This window comes from Oreochromis aureus, linkage group 6 (assembly GCF_013358895.1).
Source record: "Oreochromis aureus strain Israel breed Guangdong linkage group 6, ZZ_aureus, whole genome shotgun sequence".
NCBI lineage: Eukaryota > Metazoa > Chordata > Actinopteri > Cichliformes > Cichlidae > Oreochromis > Oreochromis aureus.
The window spans coordinates 42,620,241-42,645,125 of NC_052947.1; the positions used below are offsets into that span (position 1 = coordinate 42,620,241).

A 24,885-nucleotide genomic window follows, 5' to 3' on the forward strand; every position below is an offset into this window, starting at 1 on the left:
TTATATTTGCTGAGCTGGAAAAATGCTTTCAGATAAGTCTGACTTCCTCTCAGCATCTGATGACGTCTGACTGTAAAGGTCACAAAGACACATTACATCATTTAAGCTTTACTGAAGTTGAAGTGAATGACGGGGTAAATAAATGAAAGGTTTTATTAAAGATGTAAACCCTCATCATGAGTGAAGAAGCTGAAGCACCTGTGTGACGTCATGACCTCTCAGGTGTTTTTCGTTATTTTTGTGTCTCTTAGTCACAAACGGAGAGAAGAGCTCGTGTTTGCTCCAGTCCTGCGATGAATGAACGATAAATGCGACGCTATGTATCTGATGCTTTTATTTTGAAGGTGGCCACGGGAAGCGCGGGGTTTCACGGTTTCCGGCTTGATGCTTTCGGTGGTCCCGTTAGCGCTCCGTTCTCGGGTCGCCGTTTTTCACGGTTTTCGGGCTGCTGGTGACCGGGGCCCGAGCAGGAGCGCCGATCCGCGCGGGTGCGGACGGTCGCGGGTAGATGTGCGCAGTAATCTGCGGATCGGCGCTGACGGCGGAGGATTTGCTGTGATTTAAATCTGCGCCTGACGGACGGAGGCCGGGAGGAACCGCTAACGGTGACCCGGTCCGGTCTGTCTGCTGCGGGTCGGAATTAAAACGCGCGCAAACAGCGCGAAGTTGAATTACCGGGAGTGTCTCTGAGGTCGGACGTGGAAGCTGGAAACGTCAGATTCAGGGTTTAGACCGGGCCGTTTATTTAGTTAAAATACATAAACTCACTGTTAAATTTTCATCAGATTAATTTCATCTATATGATTTTGAAATTCTGTGATTTTTTTTTTTCTCAGGTCGTCGGAATTTAGCAAACACTGATTTTATCTCATCAGCACTCGTCATCATCATAAAATCCACCTGAGCCAGTCTTCAGGTGAGCAGGTGTGTTCAAGTGTAGGTCAGTGGTTTCTGGCCCTGGCGCTGACTCCGCTCGGGATTTTTACTGTGAAAAGCGCAGAAGACGACCCTTACAACCTTCCTGCTGACACATTAGTGAGCGTGCCAAAGCTGTCTCGGGAATCATGGGAAGTGTAGGCAAAGGGACTACAGGGATGGACGGCAGTTCCTGGCAGCGTTAGCGGCTCCAGCAGATGATACATTTCTCTCAGACAGTTTTTCTGTGGATGTTCAAGTTTGCAGGTTTGAACAGACATGTCGGATAAAACGGCGCCGCGCTGCCAGCTGAGGCTGGAGTGGATCCACGGTTACCGGGGCCACCAGTGCCGAAACAACCTGTACTACACAGCTGGGAAAGAAGTGGTGTACTTCGTGGCCGGGGTGGGTGTGGTCTACAACACCAGAGAGCACACACAGAAGTTCTACCTGGGACACAATGACGATATCATCAGGTGAGGAGGAACCCTGTGACGGTGCTGGTGAACTCTGACCCCGTGCAGGCGGGTTTTAGGATTTAAAGGTCGGTCCATTAGCCGCTGGATTCAATGTCCAGAGAAGGTTCAGTTAGAACCTCGGATTCAGAGGACCGGTGTGGTTCTCGTTCGGGCCGTAGAACAGCTCTTGGACTTCTCGAGGAGTTTGCCCAGCTGATTCGACTGCATTCTTTGGGGTGTCCTGTGGGGGGCGCTTGAGGAGTGCGGGGTATCCGGGCCTGTTGGGCTTCACCTCACGATTCTGTTCTTATTTCTGTCAGCGATGACAGAATTTCTAAACGGATACAGATGATGAAGGATTTCGGCTTTGATGGTCTCAGGCCCTCGTCTCGGTTCTCCCTCACATGGAGGAGGAGTTTAGGTTTCCCAGGGTCTGTTCACAGTGAGGGGAGGGTGGAGCAGGAGGTCGACAGACGGATTGAAAGTTAAGCGATCTGTTTACTGCTAGATCTACGTCCTTGTGCTCACCTGTGACCACGAGCTCCCTCTGAAGGTGTCTAGGCTCAGGCTCAGAGTTGCCGTGAGGGTTTGGTGTTTCAGGTAGAGCTCAGAGTAGAGAGGAGTCTGACCTGGACCCTCCTGTGGAGGTGTGTCACCTAGAGGCCCTGGGGTAGATCCCTGGCGTCTCGGCTGGTTTGGGAACATCTCAATGTACCCCTGTAGGAGCTGGAAGGGGTTTCTGAAGCTAGTCTGAGAATGGAAATTGGACGTAAATACTTAGAATGGCATTCTCTCGAACATCCAGCAGAGGGCGACTCCTCTGGCCCAATTTATATAGAAGTCTGTGCGAAAAGGAGCTGATATGTGAGCTCCGTGAACACCTGAGTGATGGTTTCTGGTCTCAGGTTTTAGGTGTGACTGACGCAACCATGAAGCTTATTTTGTGAATTTTGCTCATTCTTGGTGTTATAACGGATTATGTGGGTATGCTCGTGGGCTGACAGATGTTTGATGGTCTGCACAGTCGGGTTCAGGATTAAAATAAAGAGTAGAGTTAATTTACAACAGAGAATCTGCCACTGTCCACGGCAGAGCTGCAGGTAGTGGCATCGTGTGAGTGTGGAAACTTTAATAGCTGCGAGAGCCAGAGTCCAGGGGAAAACTGTTGTGTCAGCTGTTGTGTTTACGTGCCCTGCAGCACTTTGTCAGTGTTCACTGGATCTGAGGCGACACGTCAAACCCGTGTGCTTAAATTCGTCCTGACTTCCTCCTGCTCAGCATTTTGTTTCAGCTTTAACACAGTTCAGAACTTCCTTTGGAATCTGCTTGTTTTTAGGTTTCCTTCAGTGTTTGTGATCCTCTGCAGACAGGGGGCGCTCATGCCCAGTTCAGCTGTTTTAATGGGACTCTTTGATTGGAGGACCTTTAAAAACAGAAAGCCACTGCATGTCTGTAACCATCACAAAAACCAGCCCTGAGGCGTGTTGGTGAACACGCGTGTGCTGTTGCGTGTCCGCCCCCCTTCACAGATGGCTGTTAGCGTGGAGCCGGGTGGCTGCTGAATGATTAAAAGCTTCAGCAGCAGCTGCGAGGTCAGCCCCGGTGATGAGGTCACAGTGTGGAGACAGGAAGTCGATCTCAGCAGTCGGTCGCTGTGATGGACATCGGTGTCAGAACTGCTGACTTCTTCTTCTTCCTTTCTCAGTCTGGCCATGCATCCTGATAAGATCCAGGTGGCGACAGGTCAGGTGGGGAAGGACCCGTACATCTGTATCTGGGACACGTACGCCATGCAGACCGTCTCCATCCTGCGGGATGTCCACACTCACGGAGTGGCCTGTCTTGCCTTCGATGCTGATGGACAGGTAACGATGTCACCGACACTCTAACCGCCCGTCTCAGATTAAAGTTTTAACAATTAAAAAAATTTAATCTTTGATTTTGGATTGAAACTTTATCAGCAGGAGCGGTTTTACAGCAGCTTTGTATGAGTCACGCTTCAGAATAATCCTCCTGTGTCTGACACCAGCTGCTTTAGCTCCTCCTGCTGTTAGATAACTTTCCTGTCATTGGCTGAACCTCATCAACAGAAGCAAGCAAGCAGGTGGGGCTTTTGGTGGCTCTCTGTGACATCATACTGACCCAGTGTTCAGAGATTACTGTAAACACTGAACTCATTAGTAGGAGCTCTATGTTTAGTGTGAACGCGCGCGGCCAGAGCAGGAGATGTGAGAGGAAGTGAGGCGAAGGCGAGTGGGTCACCTTTACGTTTCATCGTAAAGGTATCGTCCAATCACGTTCCTTCCTTGTTTCTGTTGCCATAGCAACTGGCCTCGGTCGGCCTGGACGCCAAGAACACGGTGTGCGTCTGGGACTGGAGGAGAGGACGTGTCCTCGCCACGGCCACCGGACACTCGGACAGAGTACGTGCCGCCGCTCACGCGTTTATCTGCAGGCGTACCTGAGGAGTAACGCTGCTCTCGCTTTTCCCACAGATCTTCGACGTGTGCTGGGATCTGTTCCAGGCCGGCCGGCTGGTCAGCTGCGGAGTCAAGCACATCAAGGTGGGGCAGCACCTGGGTGGTCACATGACGGAGGGGTTCACAGCCAGCTGTGGGTGCTGGGATCAGCCATACATCATCCCGCCTGCAGTGGACGATGTGCGGCTGAAAAGTACAGGAGAAGTTTAAACCTGGTGATGATTTTGACCTTACACCTCTGTCACGTACAGAGCTGTGCAAAACTCTTGAGCTGCCCCTCACTAGGTAACTTTGCTCTGCTAAACTTCAGCAGCATCAGGTAATGTTCAGATGTTGACTCACAGCTGGGGTGAGAGAAGGAAGACAGGATAAAGACATGCTGTGGAAGACAGACAGATTAATAACAGGTATGATTCAATGCAGAGAGGTCTGTTAACACATAGTGAGTGAAGAAGAAACACCCAGTGCATCATGGGAATCCCCCAGCAGCCTACACCTATTGCAGCATAACTAAGGGAGGATTCAGGGTCGCACCAAATACTTCACAGCTTTTTATAGTTGTAAAAACCGGATTCTCATTTTCCTGCAACATATAAAGAAGTGTGGGGGGGCTCAAGACTTTTGCACAGTCCTGTGTGGGGTTGAAATGGTCCTGCTAGTGCTCGCCATTGCTAACGTACTCAGCACACCAGCATGGCTGGCACCACCTCCTGTGCTAATCTGCTTTCTCTCTGTTTCCTGTGTGCGTAGTTTTGGACTCTGTGCGGGAATGCTCTGACTCCGAAGCGAGGCATTTTTGGGAAAACGGGTGACCTGCAGACCATCCTGTGCGTCTCTGCGGCCAAAGACGAGCTCACGTACTCCGGCGCTCTGAACGGGGACGTTTACGTGTGGCGAGGAATCACGCTGATCAGGACTGTACAGGCTGCACACGGGGTACACACACACACACACACACACAGCTTCCCCTGTTAACCAGGTGGAGCTCGAGAGCAGTATCCACCCTGATGGAAAAGCTTTCAGCAGAAAACATGAACAGATTTCTTATCCAGGTAACGTGAGGATAAAACACGGCTGACCTAACCCCGAGCAGGAGATTAACCCACAGCTGCACCTGTGCTGGGAAGGGGCTGATGGGAAATGTGTTCTTCTTCTGCAGGCGGGGATCTTCAGCATGCACGCCTGTGAGGAAGGATTCGCCACCGGAGGGCGAGACGGCTGCATCAGACTGTGGGATGTGGACTTCAAACCCATCACCAAGATCGACCTGAGGGAGGCGGAGCAGGGCTACAAAGGTCTGATCTGGTCCCCTCTGTCACACCGGGGTCACTCAGGGGTCCACCTGAACAGGGTCACCTCTGCTTTGGTTTTGTATTTGATCAATCACAGCAGCAGCAAAAACGTCGTCAGTGCTTCAGAGAAAATGAATCTACAGCAGCCTGAGTCTTACCTGCTGCTCACCTGGCTCTGGCAGAGATGCCGGATCTTCTTGGGACACCCGGAATTCCCAAATCACACACGCGATCACATTTAATAATAATAATAATAATAATAATAGTAATAATGATATTATATGTATAGTACTTTTTTTTAAAAGCGCCTCTCAAAACACCCAAGGACACAGGTACAGCAAATAAAACCGACTATATGGAGTAGGCAATTTTAAATTGGTGGGTTTTGAGGTTGGACTTAAAAAGAGGGAATGAAGTGATATCAGGGGGTAGGGAATTCCAGAGTCGATACAAGACGAGAGGAAGGAACAGAAAGAGAAAGGGAAGAGGAGGATCTGAGGTACTGGGATGGGACGGCGATCTGAACCAAGTCAGAGAGGTATGGTGGGGAGAGAGAATGAATAGCCTTAAATGTGTAGAGGAGTATTTTAAAATTACTGCGAGATTTGACCGGGAGCCAGTGAAGCTGCTTCAGGACAGGGGTGCTGGTAGAGGGAGTCCTTGTGATAATACGGGCAGCAGAGTTCTGGAAACGTTGAAGCTTACTGATGGATTTTTGTGTAAGGCCAAATAAGAGTGAGTAACAATGTGTCCAGCTTCTGTTGGCCAAGTTTCTCTTTTTTGTTAAATGTGAGTTCTGTGATTGGTGGTGCCCGTCCCAGAGTTTCCTGTTTCCTGTCTCAGGTCTGTCGATCCGGAGCGTGTGCTGGAAGGCCGACCGGATCCTGGCCGGGACTCAGGACAGTGAAATCTTCGAGGTGATGGTCCGAGACCGGGACAAACCAGTTCTACTGATGCAGGGTCACAGCGAGGGCGAACTGTGGGCGCTGGACGTGCACCCCAAACAGCCCGTCGCCGTCACCGGGAGTGACGACCGCTCCGTCAGGTCGGTCCAACGTGCCACTGTCCCCACAGACTGCTCCCGCTCTCCCGCTCACCTGCTGTTCTCCTAACGCGTTGCTCACCTGTGTGTCTCAGGCTCTGGAGTCTTCCTGACCACACTCTGCTGGCTCGCTGCAACATGGAGGAGTCCGTTCGAAGCGTTTCCTTCAACAATGACGGCTCTCAGCTCGCTCTGGGCATGAAGGATGGCTCGTTTACGGTGCTGCGTGTCAGGTGACCTCTCTTACCTGTCAATAAGATTATGTACAGGTGTGTTATCGCCTCAAATTAAACAGGAGCTTAAAGCAGATCTGTGAGCAGTGAGCTCGGGGAAGCTGACGTCTGCGTTAACAAATGCTGACGTGGAAAACTGTTGGCGGCCTCGCGCTTCCTAAATCTCTATGGTAACGGTCACAGGTAATGGACCCCACTGATCACAATCAGGTCCTGGTCTCTTTGTGATAAAGACCACTTCCTGCTATGTGACAGCGGTTTTTAAGCAGGTTAAACGTAATCGGCGTGTGTTGCTGTGGTTCTTAGAAATGGGCAGGGTTAAAAAGCTAAGATGGTGGTTTACCATCCGTGCTCCGGTAAGTGAGGCGGGCTAATGCGTGTGTTTGTGCAGGGACATGACGGAGGTTGTGCACATCAAGGACAGGAAGGAAGTGATCCATGAGCTGAAGTTTTCTCCGGATGGTTCTTTCCTGGCGGTGGGATCCAATGATGGGATGGTGGACGTGTATGCCGTCGCACAGCGGTACAAGAAGGTAGGCGAGTGCAGCCGCTCCGCCTCCTTCATCACCCACCTGGACTGGTCGGTCGACAGCCGCTTCCTGCAGACCAATGACGGTGCTGGGGAGCGGCTCTTCTACAGGATGCCAGGTACACAGGAACACCTGAGACTTGACTTGTAGACTCAGGTTTTGGCCTTAATTGGAGCTCACTTGTCCTTACCTGGGACCAGTTGTGGGACTTGATGGTGCAGATTTGTGGGTCTTACATGCCTCCTTTCCCTGTCCTGCAGCGGGAAAGCTGGTTCCTAAAGAGGAGGCGAAGGGGATCCACTGGATGACGTGGACCGGAGTTGTTGGGCCGGAGGTAAACGGCATCTGGCTCAAATACTCCAACGTCACCAACGTAAACTCTGTGGACGCCAACTACAGCAGCGCCGTGCTGGTGGCTGGCGATGACCTTGGCCTCGTCAAGCTCTTCAGGTTCCCCTGCCTGAAGAAAGGTGACTGATGCATGCCGATAACATTTTTACTGAGGATCCACAGAGTCTGGCTGAGTGGCGGACCTCTGAGGTCGTCCTAATTCTGAGTCTTAGTCACTGGGTGATCGTGGCTCAAGAGTTGGCAGTTCGTCTTGCAATCGGAAGGTTGCCGGTTCGAGCCCCGGCTCGGACAGTCTCGGTCGTTGTGTCCTTGGGCAAGACACTTCACCGGGCCCTCTGTGTCATCAAGACACAGACCGGTGGCGCCAGTGTTCGGCAGCCTCGCCCAGCCACCCTGGGGCGCCTCTGTCAGAATGTGTGTGTGAATGGGTGGATGAAGCACTTTGGGGTCCTTAGGGACTAGTAAAGCGCTATACAAATACAGGCCATTTACCATTAGACACGGAGCTACAGGCTTAGGACAGAATAGATTTGATAAGGACGTTTCTGTAGTCATGTACGTTCTTATTCTTGTGTTTCTAACATCACACAGGGGCCAAATTTAAGAAGTACATTGGTCACTCTGCCCATGTGACCAACATTCGCTGGTCCAGCGATCTGCAGTGGGTCATCAGCACCGGTGGTGCCGACCACGCCGTCTTCCAGTGGAGGTTCCTGCCCGAAGGTGTGATGAACGGTGTTCTGGAGCCCCTCCTACAAGGTGACGCAGAGCTTACCTTTAGTCGCAGATGATGACGGTGCTGACCTCCCAGAAACTTTTTAGCAGTTAAACTAAATCAACAAACTGAGCTTAACTCTTTTATCATCCTAAAGTCTTTGCAGATCATAAGAATCAGGTCTCCAAATCCAGTCTCCTCCTGCAGCTGCAAATTATTCATAATGACCCAAATCACTGTTTTTGTCACGCCTCGCACTTTCTCCATTTGAAAACTCGAGCTAACTTATTGGCACACATGACAAAAGTACAGAATGTCCTGTAAAAACACAGAGTGAAGAAGAAACACCCAGTGCATCATGGGAATCCCCGGCAGCCTACACCTATTGCAGCATAACTAAGGGAGGATTCAGGGTCACCTGGTCCAGCCCTAACTATATGCTTTAGCAAAAAGGAAAGTTTGAAGCCTAATCTTGAAAGTAGAGATAGTGTCTGTCTCCTGAATCCAAACTGGAAGCTGGTTCCACAGAAGAGGGGCCTGAAAACTGAAGGCTCTGCCTCCCATTCTACTTTTAAATACTCTAGGAACAACAAGTAGGCCTGCAGAGCGAGAGCGAAGTGCTCTAATAGGGTGATATGGTACTACAAGGTCATTAAGATAAGATGGGGCCTGATTATTTAAGACCTTGTATGTGAGGAGCAGTGTTGGAGTCAAATTGTTAAATGCTGTCATTGTGTTACTTAAATTTTAGTTCAAGCAGCAGGATCAAAGACAGTCCTTTGATCACCTCTCCAGCCAGCCTGTTGGTGGGGGAGGCTGAAGTGTTTTATTATAGGGACGTCCTATCTGAAGGTTCTGTTTCCTTGTGTAGTAAGCTTCCTGCTTTTATGATCCTTTTGTGGGCAGGAGGTCAAACAAACGCACCCCCAAACATAAACACACACACACATTCTCGCACATACATACACACACACACACACACATTCTTGCACATGCGCACACATACCCACATAGTGCCTTATCTTTTGTGACCATAGGGGGGTTTTACAATGGGTGGTGCTTGTGTTTTCAATAAAAGGCTGCAAGGAAGGCTGTTTATTTGATGCTGGCTAGGAGACAGGTGAGGAGCGTTCAGCTCCAACAGCCTGGTTCCGACCAGTTTCCCTTGCTAGCAAGTAAAAGCTGTTCGTCTTGTTTCCTTGCTTGTCGTTAATGGAAATAAGTTTCTAAACCAGCGGGGCCTGTGGAAGCACAGACCCAACAAGGAGGATTTTGAATTCTGGATTTAACAGGAAGCCAATGAAGGGAAGCCAATACAGGAGAAATCTGCTCTCTCTTTCTAGTCCCTGTCAGGACTCTTGCTGCAGCATTTTGGATTAACTGAAGGCTTTTCAGTGAGTTTTTAGGACTTCCTGATAATAATGAATGACAGTCGTCCAGCCTGGAAGTAATAAATGCATGAACTAGTTTTTCAGCGTCACCTCTGCTTATTGCTGAGTCATATTTTTCACCCGTGCCGTGTCTTCAGAGGGTTACGCCGACTCCAACAGCGGCGAGTCGGACTCAGACGTGTCAGATGTGCCGGAGCTCGACTCAGACATCGAACAGGAAGCTCAGACCAGCTATGAACGTCAGGTGACTGGGAAACAAACGCTCCCACCTGCAGTCAAAAAGCCGTTTGTCTGACTCACCTGTCTCTGTCTGCAGGTGTATAAGGAGGACCTGCCACAACTCAAGAAGAAGCTGATTGGTTCCCTGAAGCGGCAGAAAGCTCCAGAGGAGGGGCTTCGTCTGCAGTTTGTTCACGGGTAAACTATCCACATCAGACATGGATCTGGTCCCGTGGCTGTGATCCGGGAGTATCCCAGACAGCTGCCGCTTTTTGTCCCGAAGTCACTCTGAGCGATCACCAGCACCAAATAAATAAAACTCAGTTTGTGCTGCTTCCTGTTTGCTGCAGGTACCGGGGCTTCGACTGCCGTAACAACCTGTTCTACAGTCAGGCGGGGGAGGTGGTGTACCACGTGGCCGCCGTCGCTGTCGTCTACAACCGGCTGCAGCACAGCCAGAGGTTTTACCTCGGGCATGACGATGACATCCTTAGCCTCGCCGTCCACCCGCTCAAAGACTACGTGGCCTCAGCACAGGTATGCCCGGCTGATCGCAGCACGTCCCGTTTCCGAGACTGAGACGGTTTCTGATTGGCTGTTCCTCTGTACAGGTGGGCAGAGACCCGGCCATACATGTGTGGGACATCCAGACCCTGAAGTGTCTGTCGCTGCTCAAAGGACACCACAACAGGGGAGTGTGTGCTCTGGAGTTCACAGGTAAGCTGACTGCACGCCGTGCCATTGGGCATCAACATTTCTATCCATAAACCTTCACCTGTTATCCCTAACTCAGTGGGTTAGCTCAGGTAGACACATTTGTTGTCCCCAATCCTTTCTTCACGCTGTTTTCTGATGTAACTCCTCTCTTTGTGCCTCTCAGCTGATGGGAAGAGTTTGATCTCAGTGGGAATCGATGAATTTCACTCCATCATCATCTGGGACTGGAAGAAAGGAGAGAGACTAGCCAAGGCCAGGTAAACACTAGAGATGGCACGATACCACTTTTTTATGTCCGATACCGATATCATAAATTTGGATATCTGCCGATACCGATATGAATCCGATATAGTGTGTTTTTTAATCAATAAAACTGTTTTTTAATATCTTGCTGCATTTTGTATAAGTTCATACTCAAGTTTAAATAAACAACAACACTAAAGCTATTCTGTTATACCTGTATGTAAAAAATACACTGCAGCCAAAATATTTCATAGTTCAGCAACACTGATCAATCTAATAAACTTAAACCTGCTCCATCCTCCCTATTCTGGTATTTTAAAGAGTACTTAGCAGAAATATTAAGCAACCTAACTAATAGGGTTGCAAACTCCCAGCAAAAAAATGGGAACCCCCACCCTCCACCTCATGATGCTTAATCGATGTAATCAACTTTAATTTGATGCAGTGTGAAAAAAATGCACAGAAATAAATTATTTTTCAAGAATAATTAAATAGATTCAACATCTTTCTTCAACAGAATTGCAGACTGCACAGACGGTACCTTCCCAAAGGAAAAAGTACTATAGCTTACTAGGGTATATTAGACTTAACAGTTACTATATACAGTAATGGACTTCTATACATTTTACATCAGATTAAAACTTTGGGTGTAAGATTCAGATAATTATTTATTAAAAGCTCAACATTTTAAATGAGAATGAGAAAGAAAAGTATGTCTTTGTGCCCCTTTTCCTGTTCATGCCCTATCGGCCCCCTGGCTACACTTTGCTAGATCCGCCCCTGCACAGTTACCAGCCGTCAGCTACGTGAGAAAAGGATCCTGGTGTAGAAAGTAATATTAAATACATTCTAACAACAGCTTATCAAGCTTAAACGTGCTGCTGTTGTTCAGCCGCTGGTTTCCTCTTTCTGGTGCAAAGTGGGCCAAAAACAAAGAAGAGAGACGGACTCGACAGAAAAGCCGATCAGCTGATCATTGATCAGTTTCATGATTGAAGTAGCGGCAGGAGAGGGAGAGAGAGAGGCAGTCGCTCCATATATCGGTTGTTAAGCTTAACGTGGGAACGCTTTACAAACATTCAGAGATGAACTTACACACTTGCTTTACTTCTCTCTGGGATAACTTCCTCGGAGATGAAATGCTGGTTTGGTAGCGAGGCTACAAATACACACAGCCGCTCTATCACGTGAGCACACTGCTCCGACGTGCTACGGTTATGAGCCGAGTTACGCCTTGTCGCAAGTTTTGTGAGGTGTTTTTTTGATATTTAATGGATCGGATTACATTTTTTATTTCTCTCCGATATCCGAGCCAGTAATTTAGGTCAGTATCGGACCGATACGTAATATCGGATCGGTCCATCTCTAGTAAACACACCTGGATTAAGTCAGCTAGTCCTGCCGTAAGGTGGTCATCCTTTTGTAAGCTCCCAGTTTCTCACAGTGGTTCCTGTGCAGAGGGAAATGTTTGCATGTCGTTTCACGTGTTTGAGCTGATCGGCTGAAAGCTCGTGTGTGTCTGCAGGGGTCATAAAGACAAGATCTTTGTGGTGAAGAGCAATCCTTTCAGGATGGACAAACTGGTGACTGTGGGCATGAAACACATCAAGTTCTGGCAACATTCAGGTAGGTGTCGTTTCCTCTTTACCTGGAACTAACCTGACACGCATTCACATTTTAGCTCAACGAGGTAGGAGGGGTCACATGGGGCTGTTCCACAAGTGGTGGTTTTATTCACGCTCTGATAAAACGTGAACTTTAAACCGTTTTTTTTAAATGGATACTTGTAAACATCCGTTCCCGTCCTGCAGGCGGCGGTTTGACCTTCAAACGTGGGATTTTCGGGAACCTGGGGAAACAGGAGACGATGATGTCGGCATGTTACGGTCGATCCGAGGACCTCGTTTTCTCCGGAGCCACGAACGGAGACGTTTATATCTGGAGAGACACGATGCTTATCAAGACCATCAAAGCCCACGACGGCCCCGTGTTCGCCATGTGCTCGCTGGACAAGGTGACACTTCATCCTTTGTTATCTAAAGTGGAGGAGGGTGGAGTCTGTAGCAGGGTGGAGTAATACGAGCAGCACTCATGGACGAAAACGATCGTTTACATGATTGATGATTGAAGATAATTGTCAAGAAGTGGCTGCAGGCAGGAGAGGACGCAACTCAAAACACAGCTTTATGATGCAGGAGATACACAACTAAACTAAACACAGGAGGGAACACAGCTGAAGGTGATCTAAGTAACGAGGCAGGGAAACATGACGGGAGACTATCAAAGTAAAACGGGAAAGAAGCACTCGCACCACATGCCACGGGAGCTGAGAGGGGAGAACGCTCAGGGAAACGAGATGGATTAGAGATAACGGGGTGGGGGGGGCAGTTAGAGGGGGTCGAGACACAGAGAGAGAGCTAAAAGGGGAGACATGACAGGCTAGGGAGGAGAAACATGAGGAGGAGGACATGGGAAAGGGGAAGAAGACACAGACACACACAGGGAGGCTACATGGACAAGAACCCAAACTAATGAACCTAGAACATGAATACAATGTAACAACAAAACACTAGAACTCAAAAACACTGGGCCAGAATGACCCGGAAGCATGACGACAACGATCCTTTCAAAATAAAATCATAACCATAGACTTGTCTGGGTTTCTGCTTCCTGTGTCCAGGGTTTTGTGACGGGGGGGAAAGACGGCATCGTGGAGCTGTGGGACGACATGTTTGAGAGATGTTTGAAAACGTACGCCATCAAGCGCGCCGCCCTGTCGCCGTCCTCTAAAGGTAGGGGACGCCAGCATCGGGGTGTTTTTGAACAGTGAGAGCGCCTGAAGGTGATCGGTCGTGTTTTCTGAGCAGGGCTGCTGCTGGAGGACAACCCGTCCATCAGAGCCATCACCCTGGGCCATGGTCACATCCTGCTGGGAACCAAGAACGGAGAGATCCTGGAGATCGATAAGAGCGGGCCGATGACGCTGCTGGTGCAGGTAAGTTCACTTTACCAATCTGTCACGGGCTCTTCTGCTCCGCCCCCACCTCACTGAGATCGAATCACTACAGTGCACTGACATAGTCACCTGTACACCTGTGTGTGCCAGGGTCACATGGAGGGCGAGGTGTGGGGTTTGGCGGCACACCCTCTACTTCCTGTCTGCGCCACCGTCAGTGACGACAGAACTCTGAGGATCTGGGAGCTGTCAGCCAATCACCGCATGGTGGCTGTCCGCAAGCTCAAGAAAGGTGAGACGAGCAAATGTGAAACCTTGGCGTGCTCTCAAACCTTTCTTACCTGTGCTGTGTTTCCTGTCAGGTGGGCGGTGCTGTGCCTTCTCTCCGGACGGGAAAGCTCTGGCGGTCGGCCTAAATGATGGCAGCTTCCTGGTGGTGAACGCTGACACGCTGGAGGACATGGTCACGTTTCACCATCGCAGAGAGCTCATCTCAGATATCCGCTTCTCCCAAGGTACCTGAACTTAGCACGCAGGTGTGGCACAGGATGAAGGTCACTGGTGGGTCGTTGATGAGTCAGGTGTGTGTTTCAGATGCGGGGAAGTACCTGGCTGTGGCCTCGCACGATTCTTTTGTGGACATCTACAACGTCCTGACAAGTAAAAGAGTCGGAATCTGCAAAGGAGCCAGAAGCTACATCACTCACATCGACTGGGACTCCAGAGGTGAGACTCACCTGTGCTGTGGTCACTGGCGACACCTTCAGGACACACTTTGCGTTAATAGCAGGCTGCAGCTTTGATGTGACGGTGAGGTGGTGTCAGACTCTCCTGTGCTACTTCTACAGGTAAGCTGCTGCAGGTGAACACCGGAGCCAAGGAGCAGCTGTTCTTTGAGGCGCCGCGAGGACGCAGACAGAACATCAGCGTGGCCGAGGTAAGGAGCGCGCCGACAGCTCTGGTGAGGTATTTCGGCTGAACTGCAGAGGTCATGCCGTGTTTCTGTTTCAGTTCGAGAAGCTGGAATGGGCGAGCTGGACGTCCGTTTTCGGTCCCACCTGTGAGGGGATATGGCCGACGCTTAGCTTCGTTAACGCCGCCTCACTCACCAAAGACCGCAAACTGCTGGCCACCGGAGACGACTTCGGCTTCCTCAAACTCTTCAGCTTCCCGTCCAGGGTGAGAGAGGAGTCCACGCCATGTCTCACGTCTCAAAACGTGTGCTTTCAAAGGCTCTGTTCACCCTAACCTCTGACCTCTGACCTCAGGGCCAGTTCGCCAAGTTTAAGAAGTATGTGGGTCACAGCACCAACGTGACCAATGTCCGCTGGTCCAACGATGACACCGTGTTGCTGACAGTGGGCGGGGCTGATACAGCGCTGATGATCTGGACCAGAGAGCTGCCGGGTCACAAAGAGAGCAAAGCTGTGGACAGCGAGGAGTCTGACGATGACACCGAGGAGGACGGAGGTACGCTGCAACCACGGCGACTCATTTCAACTTTACAGTCCCAGTTCAGAACAGCAGCTGCCTCGTTCAAGGAGGGGCAGCCATCTGCTGTGATTGGTTGGAGGGTGAGCATAGGGAACAGGACAAAGGTCAGACTGAGGGAACATCGCTGTAATAAATGCATGAACTAGTTTTTCAGCATCACTCTGGGACAGGATATTTCTAATTTTAGAGATGTTGCACAAACGGAAGAAAGCAGTCTTACAGCACAGTTGAGCAACAGTGGATGTTGTAACCTTTACACTGAAGAAGATGTTCTCAGCTTGGTTCTTGACCTTCGTCGTCACCTCTGTGTCGCGTTGTTGTTTTTAGGGTACGACAGCGACGTGGCCCGGGAGAAGGTGGTGGACTACATCACTAAGATCTACTCGGCCAGCATCAGGAACATGTCAGGAACCAAACCTCACCTGCAGCACAAAGAGCTTCCCGTGGAGGAGAGGTAGGATTGGTTCGCTTCCTGTTATGGCGTTCAGACATGCGTGTCTGATGTCGATTCTCCTGTTCAGGCCTCCGGTGAGCCGAGCTGCACCGCTTCCCGACAAACTGCTAAAGAACAACGTGACGAAAAAGAAGAAGGTGGTGGAGGTGAGTGTGGGACCTCTGCTTAACGGGACCTGCTGACGCACCCCTCGACTCATGTGTGTCTGTGTGTGTGTGTGTGTGTGTGTGTGTGTGTGTCTGTGTGTCTGTGTGTGTGTGTGTGTGTGTGTCTGTGTGTTAGGAGCTGGTCCTGGAGCACGTCTTCGGCTACAGAGGCTTCGATTGCCGTAACAACCTGCACTACCTCAATGACGGTGCTGATATTGTCTTCCACACTGCCGCTGCCGTGGTCATCCAGAACCTGTCGGCAGGTTGGTGAAAACGCTGTCACACCTTCTGAGTAACTGTTGGCGCCGATGACCTCACACTTGCTGCTTCCTGTCCTGACAGGAACTCAGAGTTTCTACCTGGAGCACACCGATGACATCCTCTGCCTGACCGTCAATCAGCATCCGAAGTACCAGAACGTCATTGCCACTGGGCAGATTGGTGAGTCCGTCACAGATGGGCACGAGTGCCGGGCACGGTCGCGCGCCGCTAGCATAGGTCTGCACAAGCGACCGCTCTGCTGTCCCCAGAGACTGAGCCAGATCTGATGGGTCAGCTGACCTCTAATGTCCAATAAACGTCATGTCGGTGTGCGCTCGCCTGTTAGATTAGATACGTTCAGTCATCATGTTGTTGTCATGCATGAGCTGGCAGCTGTTGGCCCATCCCACTTCTGTTCTCTCTCACTGCTTCCTCATCAACTCCGCCTCATCACCAGGTGACATCACTGACCTGCCAGGTAAGCCTCCTTTCACTGCCCTTGTTACACACACACACTCACAGACACACTCACAGACACACTCACAGACACACACACAGGTTGAGTTTATTAACGTGTTGGTGTCATTCGCTCCCGGCGTGTAGAGGCAGAGCTCTCTGGTGAGTATAATGAGTCAGGACGCTGATCGTAGCTCGCTCCCTGACTCGTCTGCACTGATGTGGATTCAAATGAAAACACTGAGCGTCACGCTGAATGCTCCACGCCACAGAAACGTCCAAGAGCGTCACGCTCCCATGGGTCTTAAATCTTTAGAATTGTTCGTTCCTGCGAACAGCGGCAGCACTTCACACAGAAATCAATGCCAGCATCACACAGCAGGGGGCGCTGCAGGGAGGGGGGGGGGACATTATTTCTGCGTTATTTGACTCTTCAGTTAATATAATGCCATTAAAATCAAGACTGCACTTATAAAAAACGAATGATGGGCGTTTTCATCCTCGGGGTCATCTCCTGGTGATCGCTCACGTTCGTCTTAGAGGAGGAGGCGAGTAAGGGTCATGTGGGTGTGACCAAAACAAACACGCGTTGTCCACCTGATGCTTTGTGTTGAACACTCTCTGTCAAATGCCTCAGGACATCACGGTCATCACCGACAGCTCTCTGAAAGTGGACGCCAGGCGTGCGTCTGCTGAGCCGTCAGGTTTATGTGCAGGTTTGATGAGGAACCTCAACATCACACGAGGTGTGAGCCTGACAAGTCAAGGCCAAATTAAACACACAAAGGACTTTTGTTTTTGAAGGTGCAGTCTGAATGAAGGACGGGGCTCGTGCACCAAAGTAACTCCAACTCTCAGAGATCTTTAACCCGTCGTCTTGCAGCACGTTAAAGATTGCTCAGTAAGGAGAAAGTCACTGCTGGAGGATCCATTTCTCTTATTTTTTCAGCGTCTCCAGAGAAACGTTAGCGTGGCTGAACTCGGTGTTTTCAGGCGTCTCCACATTAGCACGAGCATGGCAGTAGGCAGACTCGGAGCCCGGCAGAGAGCCTCGTGTGGGCATGATGAGTTGGCTCTGTGTTTCTGTGTGCAGTCTGTGCCGTGTGTGCTGAAGGCTGTGATTCAGAGGCTGCTTTCCTTCCTTTAGAAACATCTCCGGGTCAGTCGTGTTAATGCAGACGCTGTTGGGGCATGATCACATGTTCCTGATCCTCTCTTTGTTCCCCAGAGAGGACGCGATTAAAAACATCTCTTCCTCTCTGGTCTTCTGAGGTTTCCTCTGCCGAGCTGAGGTGGTCCGGGACCTCAGGAGCAAACCGGTCATGTGATCATGGCTGAAAGTGTTAATAAAGCTTGCTATAAAAGTGTGAAGAGATGGTTGTTTGAAAGAAGCCCTTTTGAATTTCCACACTCTCAATGGCGCTGCTCAGTGGACCCAGCATGCCGGTGCCAGTCTGAACTCAGGCGCTGGAAGTACCCAAAGATCCTGAACAGGATGAGGTCTATTCATCCATCCAAGTTCGTTCCACGCCACTGCGTCTCCATTTCACAGCTCCCATAACTCCCTCATTGGTCCTTCATCCTTTTCTCTTTGGCCTCTTTACCATCCTTCATTCCTTGGCTCCTTGTTTCCTTTCATTGCCCCACTTCCTGCTAAATCTGTTCCTTTGTTTCTCAATGCTGTAGATCTGAGGTTCCCTTTTTCTCCTGTTCCTTGAAGGATGCTGAGGAGCTCAGCTGTAGATCCCACATGTTGTTTGGTGTTTCAGTCCTGTGGTCCACAGGTCCTTAGATGTTCAGGTCCTGGTACTTCCTACCTCGGTTCTGTGGTTGTGAAGTTGTGTGGTTTCTACGGTTTGGTCTCTTCTCGCAGGCCTCGCCCCGTCCATCCACGTGTGGGACGCCATGACCAAGCAGACACTCTCCATCCTGCGGTGTTCGCACGCTAAAGGCGTCGGCTACGTTAACTTCAGTGCTACAGGGAAGCTGCTGCTGTCTGTGGGGGTGGAGCCTGAACACACCATCACAGTGTGGAGGTGGCAGGAAGGTACCCAGCATCTTTCATCAGATGAACAATTGTGAGATGCTCTCAGCTTCTGACTGCTGGCAGTTTGTTGGAAGGAGTAAGAGATTAGCTCTTGATGAAAAACAAGCCAGGCTGTGACATCATGGAGGGTTACACAGGTAACGCTTTCAATAGTTTCTCATCCCCACGATTACCTAATGACTCGGGGTCAGTCTGAGGTTCAGGGTGAAGGTTGTGGCCAATGATGCCTCAGGGGGGAAACATTATTGTTTGGACCGTCTGTTCCACACCAAACAAGACAAAGTATGTGACATAGATGGGTACGATCTTTGACCTCTTACCTGTCCGTCAGGCACCAAGGTGACGAGTAAGGGCAGCCACACTGAGCGGATCTTCGTGGTGGAGTTCCGGCCAGACTCTGACACCCAGTTCGTGTCGGTGGGAATCAAACACATCAAGTTCTGGACTCTGGTTGGAGGTTCGCTCATGTACAAGAAAGGTGTGATCGGCTCAGTGGAGGACGGCCGCATGCAGACCATGCTGTCTGTTGCGTTCGGCGCTGTAAGAAACGCTGACGTTGCTTTTTTTATGTAACGCTCTGGTGTTTTCGGATTTGTGGTAAATCGCTGTTTGTCTCACTCAGAACAACCTGACATTCACTGGCGCCATCAACGGAGACGTGTACGTGTGGCGGGAGCATTTCCTGGTGCGCGTGGTGGCAAAGGCGCACAGCGGTCCCGTCTTCACCATGTACACCACTCTGAGGGACGGCCTTATCGTTACCGGGGGGAAGGAGCGACCGTGAGTCTGCAGTTCCTGAAGATGCTGGCCTACCTCAGCTGCTTTTGGTGTTAATATAAAAAAATGGTCCCAGGTTCAACCAATCATTTAAGGCTTAAAGTTTGCATTATTAGGGGTGTGGCATCTTTGACTGACAGGTGGATGGTGATACAGGAAGCTGTAGCTGTCTGCTAGGATTCACCTGAACTGGACCTCTGGACCGTGTTTGCACTGTTGGGGCTTTTATACTAACAGACGGTCCAAGAAGGCGGAGCTCCAGGTTTGGTGCGCAGTGATTGATTGGACATTGCTAATTTACAGGCATCTTTGTCTGAGTGATGCTTTCATATAGTCTGTGGTAACAAAAGTCGCTAGCATTAGCTCATAATAAAATCCATGCTTTAAATGATGGCTTCCTGAATCAGTGGGTGATGCCACAGTGGCTCTGTCAGTCTCTGTAAACCAGTGTTTCCACACCTTTTGGAGCCACAGCTCATATTTCACATTAGAAAAATCACACAGCACACCACCAAACAAAAATGTCACAGAGAGCATCTTGATCATTTTTCCCCGCGCACCAGGCAGAGCGGACTTGGCTCGGTTTGTTCCCAGTTTACCTTTTTTGCTTTCTTCTGACCATGACTCATGCTCGGCCTTCATCTGGGTCGGAGTTTTCTCCAGGACCAGCTCACACTGACTACTTTTTCTTTTCAAATATTTATCTGTTGCTATTATGCGCTGCGTCGTCTCACAGTGTGACGATGATTTAATTTCTTCTTTGTCTTCTTCTGTTTTACTGGCAGTTGGCAGCCCATTGAATTAGAGCAGGTAGTTGTACTGCCCTCTAGTGGAAGAGAACGTCATTGTTCTGCCTGCTACTAATGCTGGTCATTTAGAGTACTAATCAGGTAGAATCAGATAATCTGCTGCGGCACACCTCTGTGCCACGGCACAGTGGTTGGGAAACACTGCTATAAACCGTGTGGACCAGCCACAAGCATGGCTAAAGGTTCAAGGTTACACCGGGTGAAGATGAGGGTTCAGACGGATCCATTTTAGGGATGTACCCTTCTTCTGGATTCCTTTGAGATATAAAAAAAAAAATGAAATCCCGCTGTCTGCTGCTGTTCAATAGGACTAAAGAGGGTGGTGCTGTAAAGCTTTGGGACCAGGAGATGAAGCGCTGCCGAGCTTTTCAGCTGGAGACCGGCCAACCGGTGGAGAGCGTTCGATCTGTCTGCAGAGGAAAGGTGTGAAGAACACACTGTGGAAGGTCCATGGTGCTTGATGTTATTGTGATTCCTGTGGCAGAAGGAGTAACCTCAAACTCTCTGACAGGGTAAAATCCTGGTGGGAACCAAGGATGGGGAGATCATAGAGGTTGGAGAAAAGAACGCTGCCTCCAACACCATGATCAACGGACACACTCAGGGAGGGATCTGGGGTTTGACAAGTCACCCTTTCAAAGACGTCTTCATCTCCGCCAGCGATGACGGGACCATCCGAATATGGGACCTGGCTGATAAGGTACGGGGTTGAACTGTGGTTTGCTGCCGACCTCACCTGGTACGGCGTGTTTCTTTAATCCTGTCTTCTGTCTTAGAAACTCCTGAACAAGGTGAGTTTGGGCCATCCTGCCAAGTGCACGTCCTACAGTCCCAACGGAGAAATGGTTTCCATCGGCATGGAGAATGGGGAGTTCATCGTCCTGCTGGTCAACTCCCTCACTGTCTGGGGCAAGAAGAGAGACCGCAGCGTGGCCGTCCAGGATATTCGGTGGGTTTGAGCATTAGCACGAACAGGAGCCTCTAACACTTCTGGGACTAACTTCAGTTTCTGGATTTCTTTGTTCAGGTTCAGTCCAGATAACCGGTTCTTGGCGGTGGGCTCACTCGAAAGCGCTGTGGATTTCTACGACCTCTCTCTCGGGCCGTCGCTTAATCGGATTGGTTACTGCAAGGACATTCCCGGGTGTGTCATCCAGATCGACTTCTCTGCTGACAGCAAACACATCCAGGTACTTTCACTTCCTGCTTAAATAAAGGTTAAAGGTTAAGAAGAAACTCACTGAGTGCTGAGTTATCAATCAATCAATCAATCAATCAATCAATCAATCAAAATGTATTTATATAGCACATTTAAAAACAACAGTTTTGATCAAAGTGCTTCACAAATTAGGAAATAAAAATAAGACAAATACAACACAAGACGAGACAAACATAGAAACCAACCAAATGATAATCAAACTATCTTACGTCAAAGCCAGAGTGAAAAGATGGGTCTTTAAACGAGATTTAAACGACTGAACCGTCTCAGCAGAGCGAATGGCAATAGGGAGGCTGTTCCACAGTCTAGGAGCTGCAATAGCAAAGGCACTTCGAGTTTATCCTTTTTCCACTTCCTCTCAGCACGACGGCATTCGCGCCTGAGAGCACGGGTAGTTTCATTCAGCCAGGGTTGGCATGACGACTTAGTACGCTTAGTCTTAGGTGGAGCCACAGTGTCCAGAATAGAGGAACGTGGAATTAAAAAGGTTGGTGAACTCGTCAGCCGATAAATCCACAAGACAGACGGAGTCAGGGAGCACAGAGTTGGCGAAAAGAGTAGAGAAGTTAGTAATGGTTTCAGAATTAATCGAGCGCATCTGGCATAAGGGACCCTCGCAGTTAAGCTCCATATGTCCTAGCATAACATTAAACATAACCACAGAATGATCAGAGATCCCAGAGTCCTTGATATCCGTTATACGAATATCCAGACCGTAGGACAAAACTAGATCAAGCGAATGACCTTTTAAATGCGTTGGTTCACTTACCCATTGCGTAAGATTAAAAGTGTCAATAAGGGCAAGGAAATCCTTTGTTAGTGTGCTTGCCTCACAACAGACATGTATATTAAAATCACCAACAATTAAAACATGGTCGTAGCGTAAAAACAGGCTCCCTAGTAGTTCAGCAAACTGAAAAATAAAATCCTTAACAGATTGGGGCGATCGTGGCTCAAGAGTTGGCAGTTCGCCTTGTAATCGGAAGGTTGCAGGTTCGAGCCCCGGCTCGGACAGTCTCGGTCGTTGTGTCCTTGGGCAAGACACTTCACCCGTTGCCTACTGGTGGTGGTCAGAGGGCCCGGTGGCGCCAGTGTCCGGCAGCCTCGCCTCTGTCAGTGCGCCCCAGGGTGGCTGTGGCTACAATGTAGCTGCCATCACCAGTGTGTGGATGGGTGGATGACTGGATATGTAAAGCGCTTTGGGGTCCTTAGGGACTAGAAAAGCGCTATACAAATACAGGCCATTTACCATTTACCATTTCGGGGGTCGATACACCACAGCACAAAGAATTGGGGGAGCACAGTTCAGTTCCAGTAGCTGCACCTCGAAGCTGGTGAAAGAGATGGGTGGTAGTTCCCGGCATCGAAATTTGTGTTTAAAAATCGAAGCCAATCCTCCACCTCTGCCAGAGATCCTAGGGGAGCTAGCAAAGGCACAATCTGGGGGAAGAAGTTCTGAAAAAGCAGAAGATTCCTCAGGACGAAGCCAGGTTTCCGTCAGATAAAGAAAATCCAGCCCAGATGAGAGGAAAAAGTCGTTTAAAATAAAAGTCTTGTTTGCCAGCGATCTAACATTTAGCAAAGCCATCCGAAGTATAGTCGGGTTGTTGCTAGTTGGAACAGATCTCAGCAGGCGAAGATTGCTGTAGTTCACACCACCTCTGGAAAGCCGCACCCAGCTCCGAACAGGTGGGCACTCGGCCGGGGAGTCTAGGTGAGCATAGTGTCCAACAGGACTTATCCAGCGATGGCAGGGCAATCTATAGCAGAAGCGGCCCCAGAGAGCATGAGAAGAAGATAGAGTATTTACAAATACGTGGTAGCTGGTGGCGTCAAGTGAGTTTAAGTAAGCCTTGAGGCGAACACGAATACCGCCCCATTTACCCCGTATCCTATGACGTTTCCTAGGTGGAAACGTCATAGGAGACTCCCCACCTGCACTTATTACACAGGTGGGGAGTTTTGCTTAAACTCTCTTAGAAATCTGCCAGTCAATAAACATACATGGTATTGGCTTCTGGAAAGCGGCGTAAATGATCAGAGATATCCGTCCGAGTTGAGAAAAAGTTCCCTGATTGCCACTTGAAACCAGATGTTAGATGAGTCAATGGCTGGAGATTCAAAAGAGTTTGACGATCATAGGTAAGAAGCGCAAAGGCGTCAGGATAACACAGAAAATAGGATAGCAGACAGTAGACAAAGCTCAAGGAGACGGCTCGCCGAAAAAACTGGCGCCATCTTGTTATGACACGTGGGTCTGTTGTTGTGACCTCTGACCTTTTCCTTGTGGGTCAGAGCTCTGTCAGACGAAAGCTAGTTTTCAATGTCTTGATTTATTCACAGGTGTCCACAAGCACCTACACCCGGCAGGTGCACGAAGTTCCCTCAGGGAAGGTGATCACAGATCAGCCCATCCTTGAGAGGGTCACCTGGGCAACCTGGACCAGGTGAGGCAGAAAAGTTCATTTGCTGTGCTTAATGTTAGCTAACACCACTGTGGGAACGCCTCAGACCATGTATGGGTCTCAAACTCCTTGAGGGGTGGTGTCCTGAAACTGTTCCATGTGTCCCTGCTGCAACACACCTGAATACAATTAGTGGGTTATTAGCAAGACTCTATAGAACTTGGCTGTGTCCCAATTCAGCGTCTGCACGCTTGAAGTACGCGCACTACGTACGGTGCGTACTATAAGTACGAGAAGTGCGGAAGTGAGAGGCTTGTGAAATGGGACGGTCTAGCCTTCGTCGTACTGCTCAGGTTACCTAGCAACCATGATATTAACCGCGAGAAACGTTACATACAGCTTTGTGTGACAGAAATGAAGGAGAAAAAATGTTTTGTTGGTCATTCATTTTTGTCATGACATCACTTTGATTAGTTGAGACCACAGGACTGTAAAACATGATAGTTGGGCTTCATTTCTGTACTGAACAGTCATTTCAAGATTAGTTAGTAAATAACAATTAGCTAATGTTGTTCATGAGACTAAAGTCATCTCACTGTGGTAATGTTAATATAATATGGACAATATTATATGTATTGTCAGATTATATATATATATATATATATATATATATATATCCGTCTGTATCTGGAAGTCCCACAGGATCTTAGCTCGGTCATTCTCCATCACCCTTGGGGGCATCTCCCATTTTGACCTCGGGACTTCCAGGTTATACTCGGCACAGATGTTCCTGTACACTATGCCGGCCACTTGGTTATGGCGTTCCATGTATGCCTTGCCTGCTAGCATCTTGCACCCTGCTGTTATGTGCTGGATTGTCTCTGGGGCATCTTTACACAGCCTGCACCTGGGGTCTTGCCTGGTGTGATAGACCCCAGCCTCTATGGATCTTGTACTCAGAGCTTGTTCTTGTGCTGCCATGATTAGTGCCTCTGTGCTGTCTTTCAGTCCAGCTTTGTCCAGCCACTGGTAGGATTTCTGGATATCAGCCACCTCCTCTATCTGCCGGTGGTACATACCGTGCAGGGGCCTGTCCTTCCATGATGGTTCCTCGCCTTCCTCCTCTTTCTTGGGTTTCTGCTGCCTGAGGTATTCACTGAGCACACTGTCAGTTGGGGCCATCTTCGTGATGTATTCTTGGATGTTTCTTGTCTCATCCTGGACTGTGGTGCTGACACTCACCAGTCCCTGGCCCCCTTCCTTCCGCTTAGC

The 24,885-nt window shown here is 49.5% G+C and overlaps 1 protein-coding gene across 10 annotated transcripts in view; it reads left to right on the forward strand.

The window, feature by feature from the left end:
* Positions 1–383: 383 nt before the first annotated feature.
* Positions 384–24,885, forward strand: part of LOC116317734 (echinoderm microtubule-associated protein-like 6) — a 28,873-nt gene continuing 4,371 nt past the window's right edge. For 2 of the 10 annotated variants that reach the window (XM_031736595.2, XM_039613671.1), the window contains exons 1-39: positions 384–1,391; positions 3,079–3,238; positions 3,698–3,796; positions 3,869–3,937; positions 4,604–4,789; positions 5,013–5,148; positions 5,989–6,190; positions 6,283–6,420; positions 6,812–7,068; positions 7,211–7,420; positions 7,893–8,060; positions 9,545–9,651; positions 9,724–9,824; positions 9,977–10,163; positions 10,238–10,343; positions 10,507–10,600; positions 12,112–12,212; positions 12,398–12,600; positions 13,267–13,378; positions 13,454–13,581; positions 13,693–13,834; positions 13,905–14,057; positions 14,137–14,268; positions 14,391–14,479; positions 14,554–14,721; positions 14,811–15,012; positions 15,364–15,490; positions 15,558–15,636; positions 15,773–15,902; positions 15,982–16,080; positions 16,358–16,378; positions 18,230–18,403; positions 18,735–18,943; positions 19,026–19,183; positions 20,298–20,412; positions 20,501–20,689; positions 20,766–20,938; positions 21,017–21,179; positions 23,552–23,655. In XM_031736595.2, the coding sequence (XP_031592455.1) occupies positions 1,195–1,391; positions 3,079–3,238; positions 3,698–3,796; positions 3,869–3,937; positions 4,604–4,789; positions 5,013–5,148; positions 5,989–6,190; positions 6,283–6,420; positions 6,812–7,068; positions 7,211–7,420; positions 7,893–8,060; positions 9,545–9,651; positions 9,724–9,824; positions 9,977–10,163; positions 10,238–10,343; positions 10,507–10,600; positions 12,112–12,212; positions 12,398–12,600; positions 13,267–13,378; positions 13,454–13,581; positions 13,693–13,834; positions 13,905–14,057; positions 14,137–14,268; positions 14,391–14,479; positions 14,554–14,721; positions 14,811–15,012; positions 15,364–15,490; positions 15,558–15,636; positions 15,773–15,902; positions 15,982–16,080; positions 16,358–16,378; positions 18,230–18,403; positions 18,735–18,943; positions 19,026–19,183; positions 20,298–20,412; positions 20,501–20,689; positions 20,766–20,938; positions 21,017–21,179; positions 23,552–23,655 (5,588 nt within the window). In that variant the 5' untranslated portion in view covers positions 384–1,194. Of the gene's footprint in view, positions 1,392–3,078; positions 3,239–3,697; positions 3,797–3,868; positions 3,938–4,603; positions 4,790–5,012; positions 5,149–5,988; positions 6,191–6,282; positions 6,421–6,811; positions 7,069–7,210; positions 7,421–7,892; positions 8,061–9,544; positions 9,652–9,723; positions 9,825–9,976; positions 10,164–10,237; positions 10,344–10,506; positions 10,601–12,111; positions 12,213–12,397; positions 12,601–13,266; positions 13,379–13,453; positions 13,582–13,692; positions 13,835–13,904; positions 14,058–14,136; positions 14,269–14,390; positions 14,480–14,553; positions 14,722–14,810; positions 15,013–15,363; positions 15,491–15,557; positions 15,637–15,772; positions 15,903–15,981; positions 16,081–16,357; positions 16,379–18,229; positions 18,541–18,734; positions 18,944–19,025; positions 19,184–20,297; positions 20,413–20,500; positions 20,690–20,765; positions 20,939–21,016; positions 21,180–23,551; positions 23,656–24,885 lie in introns of those variants that run through there. The other 8 variants (XM_039613669.1, XM_039613667.1, XM_039613668.1 and 5 more) reach the window with 8 other exon arrangements.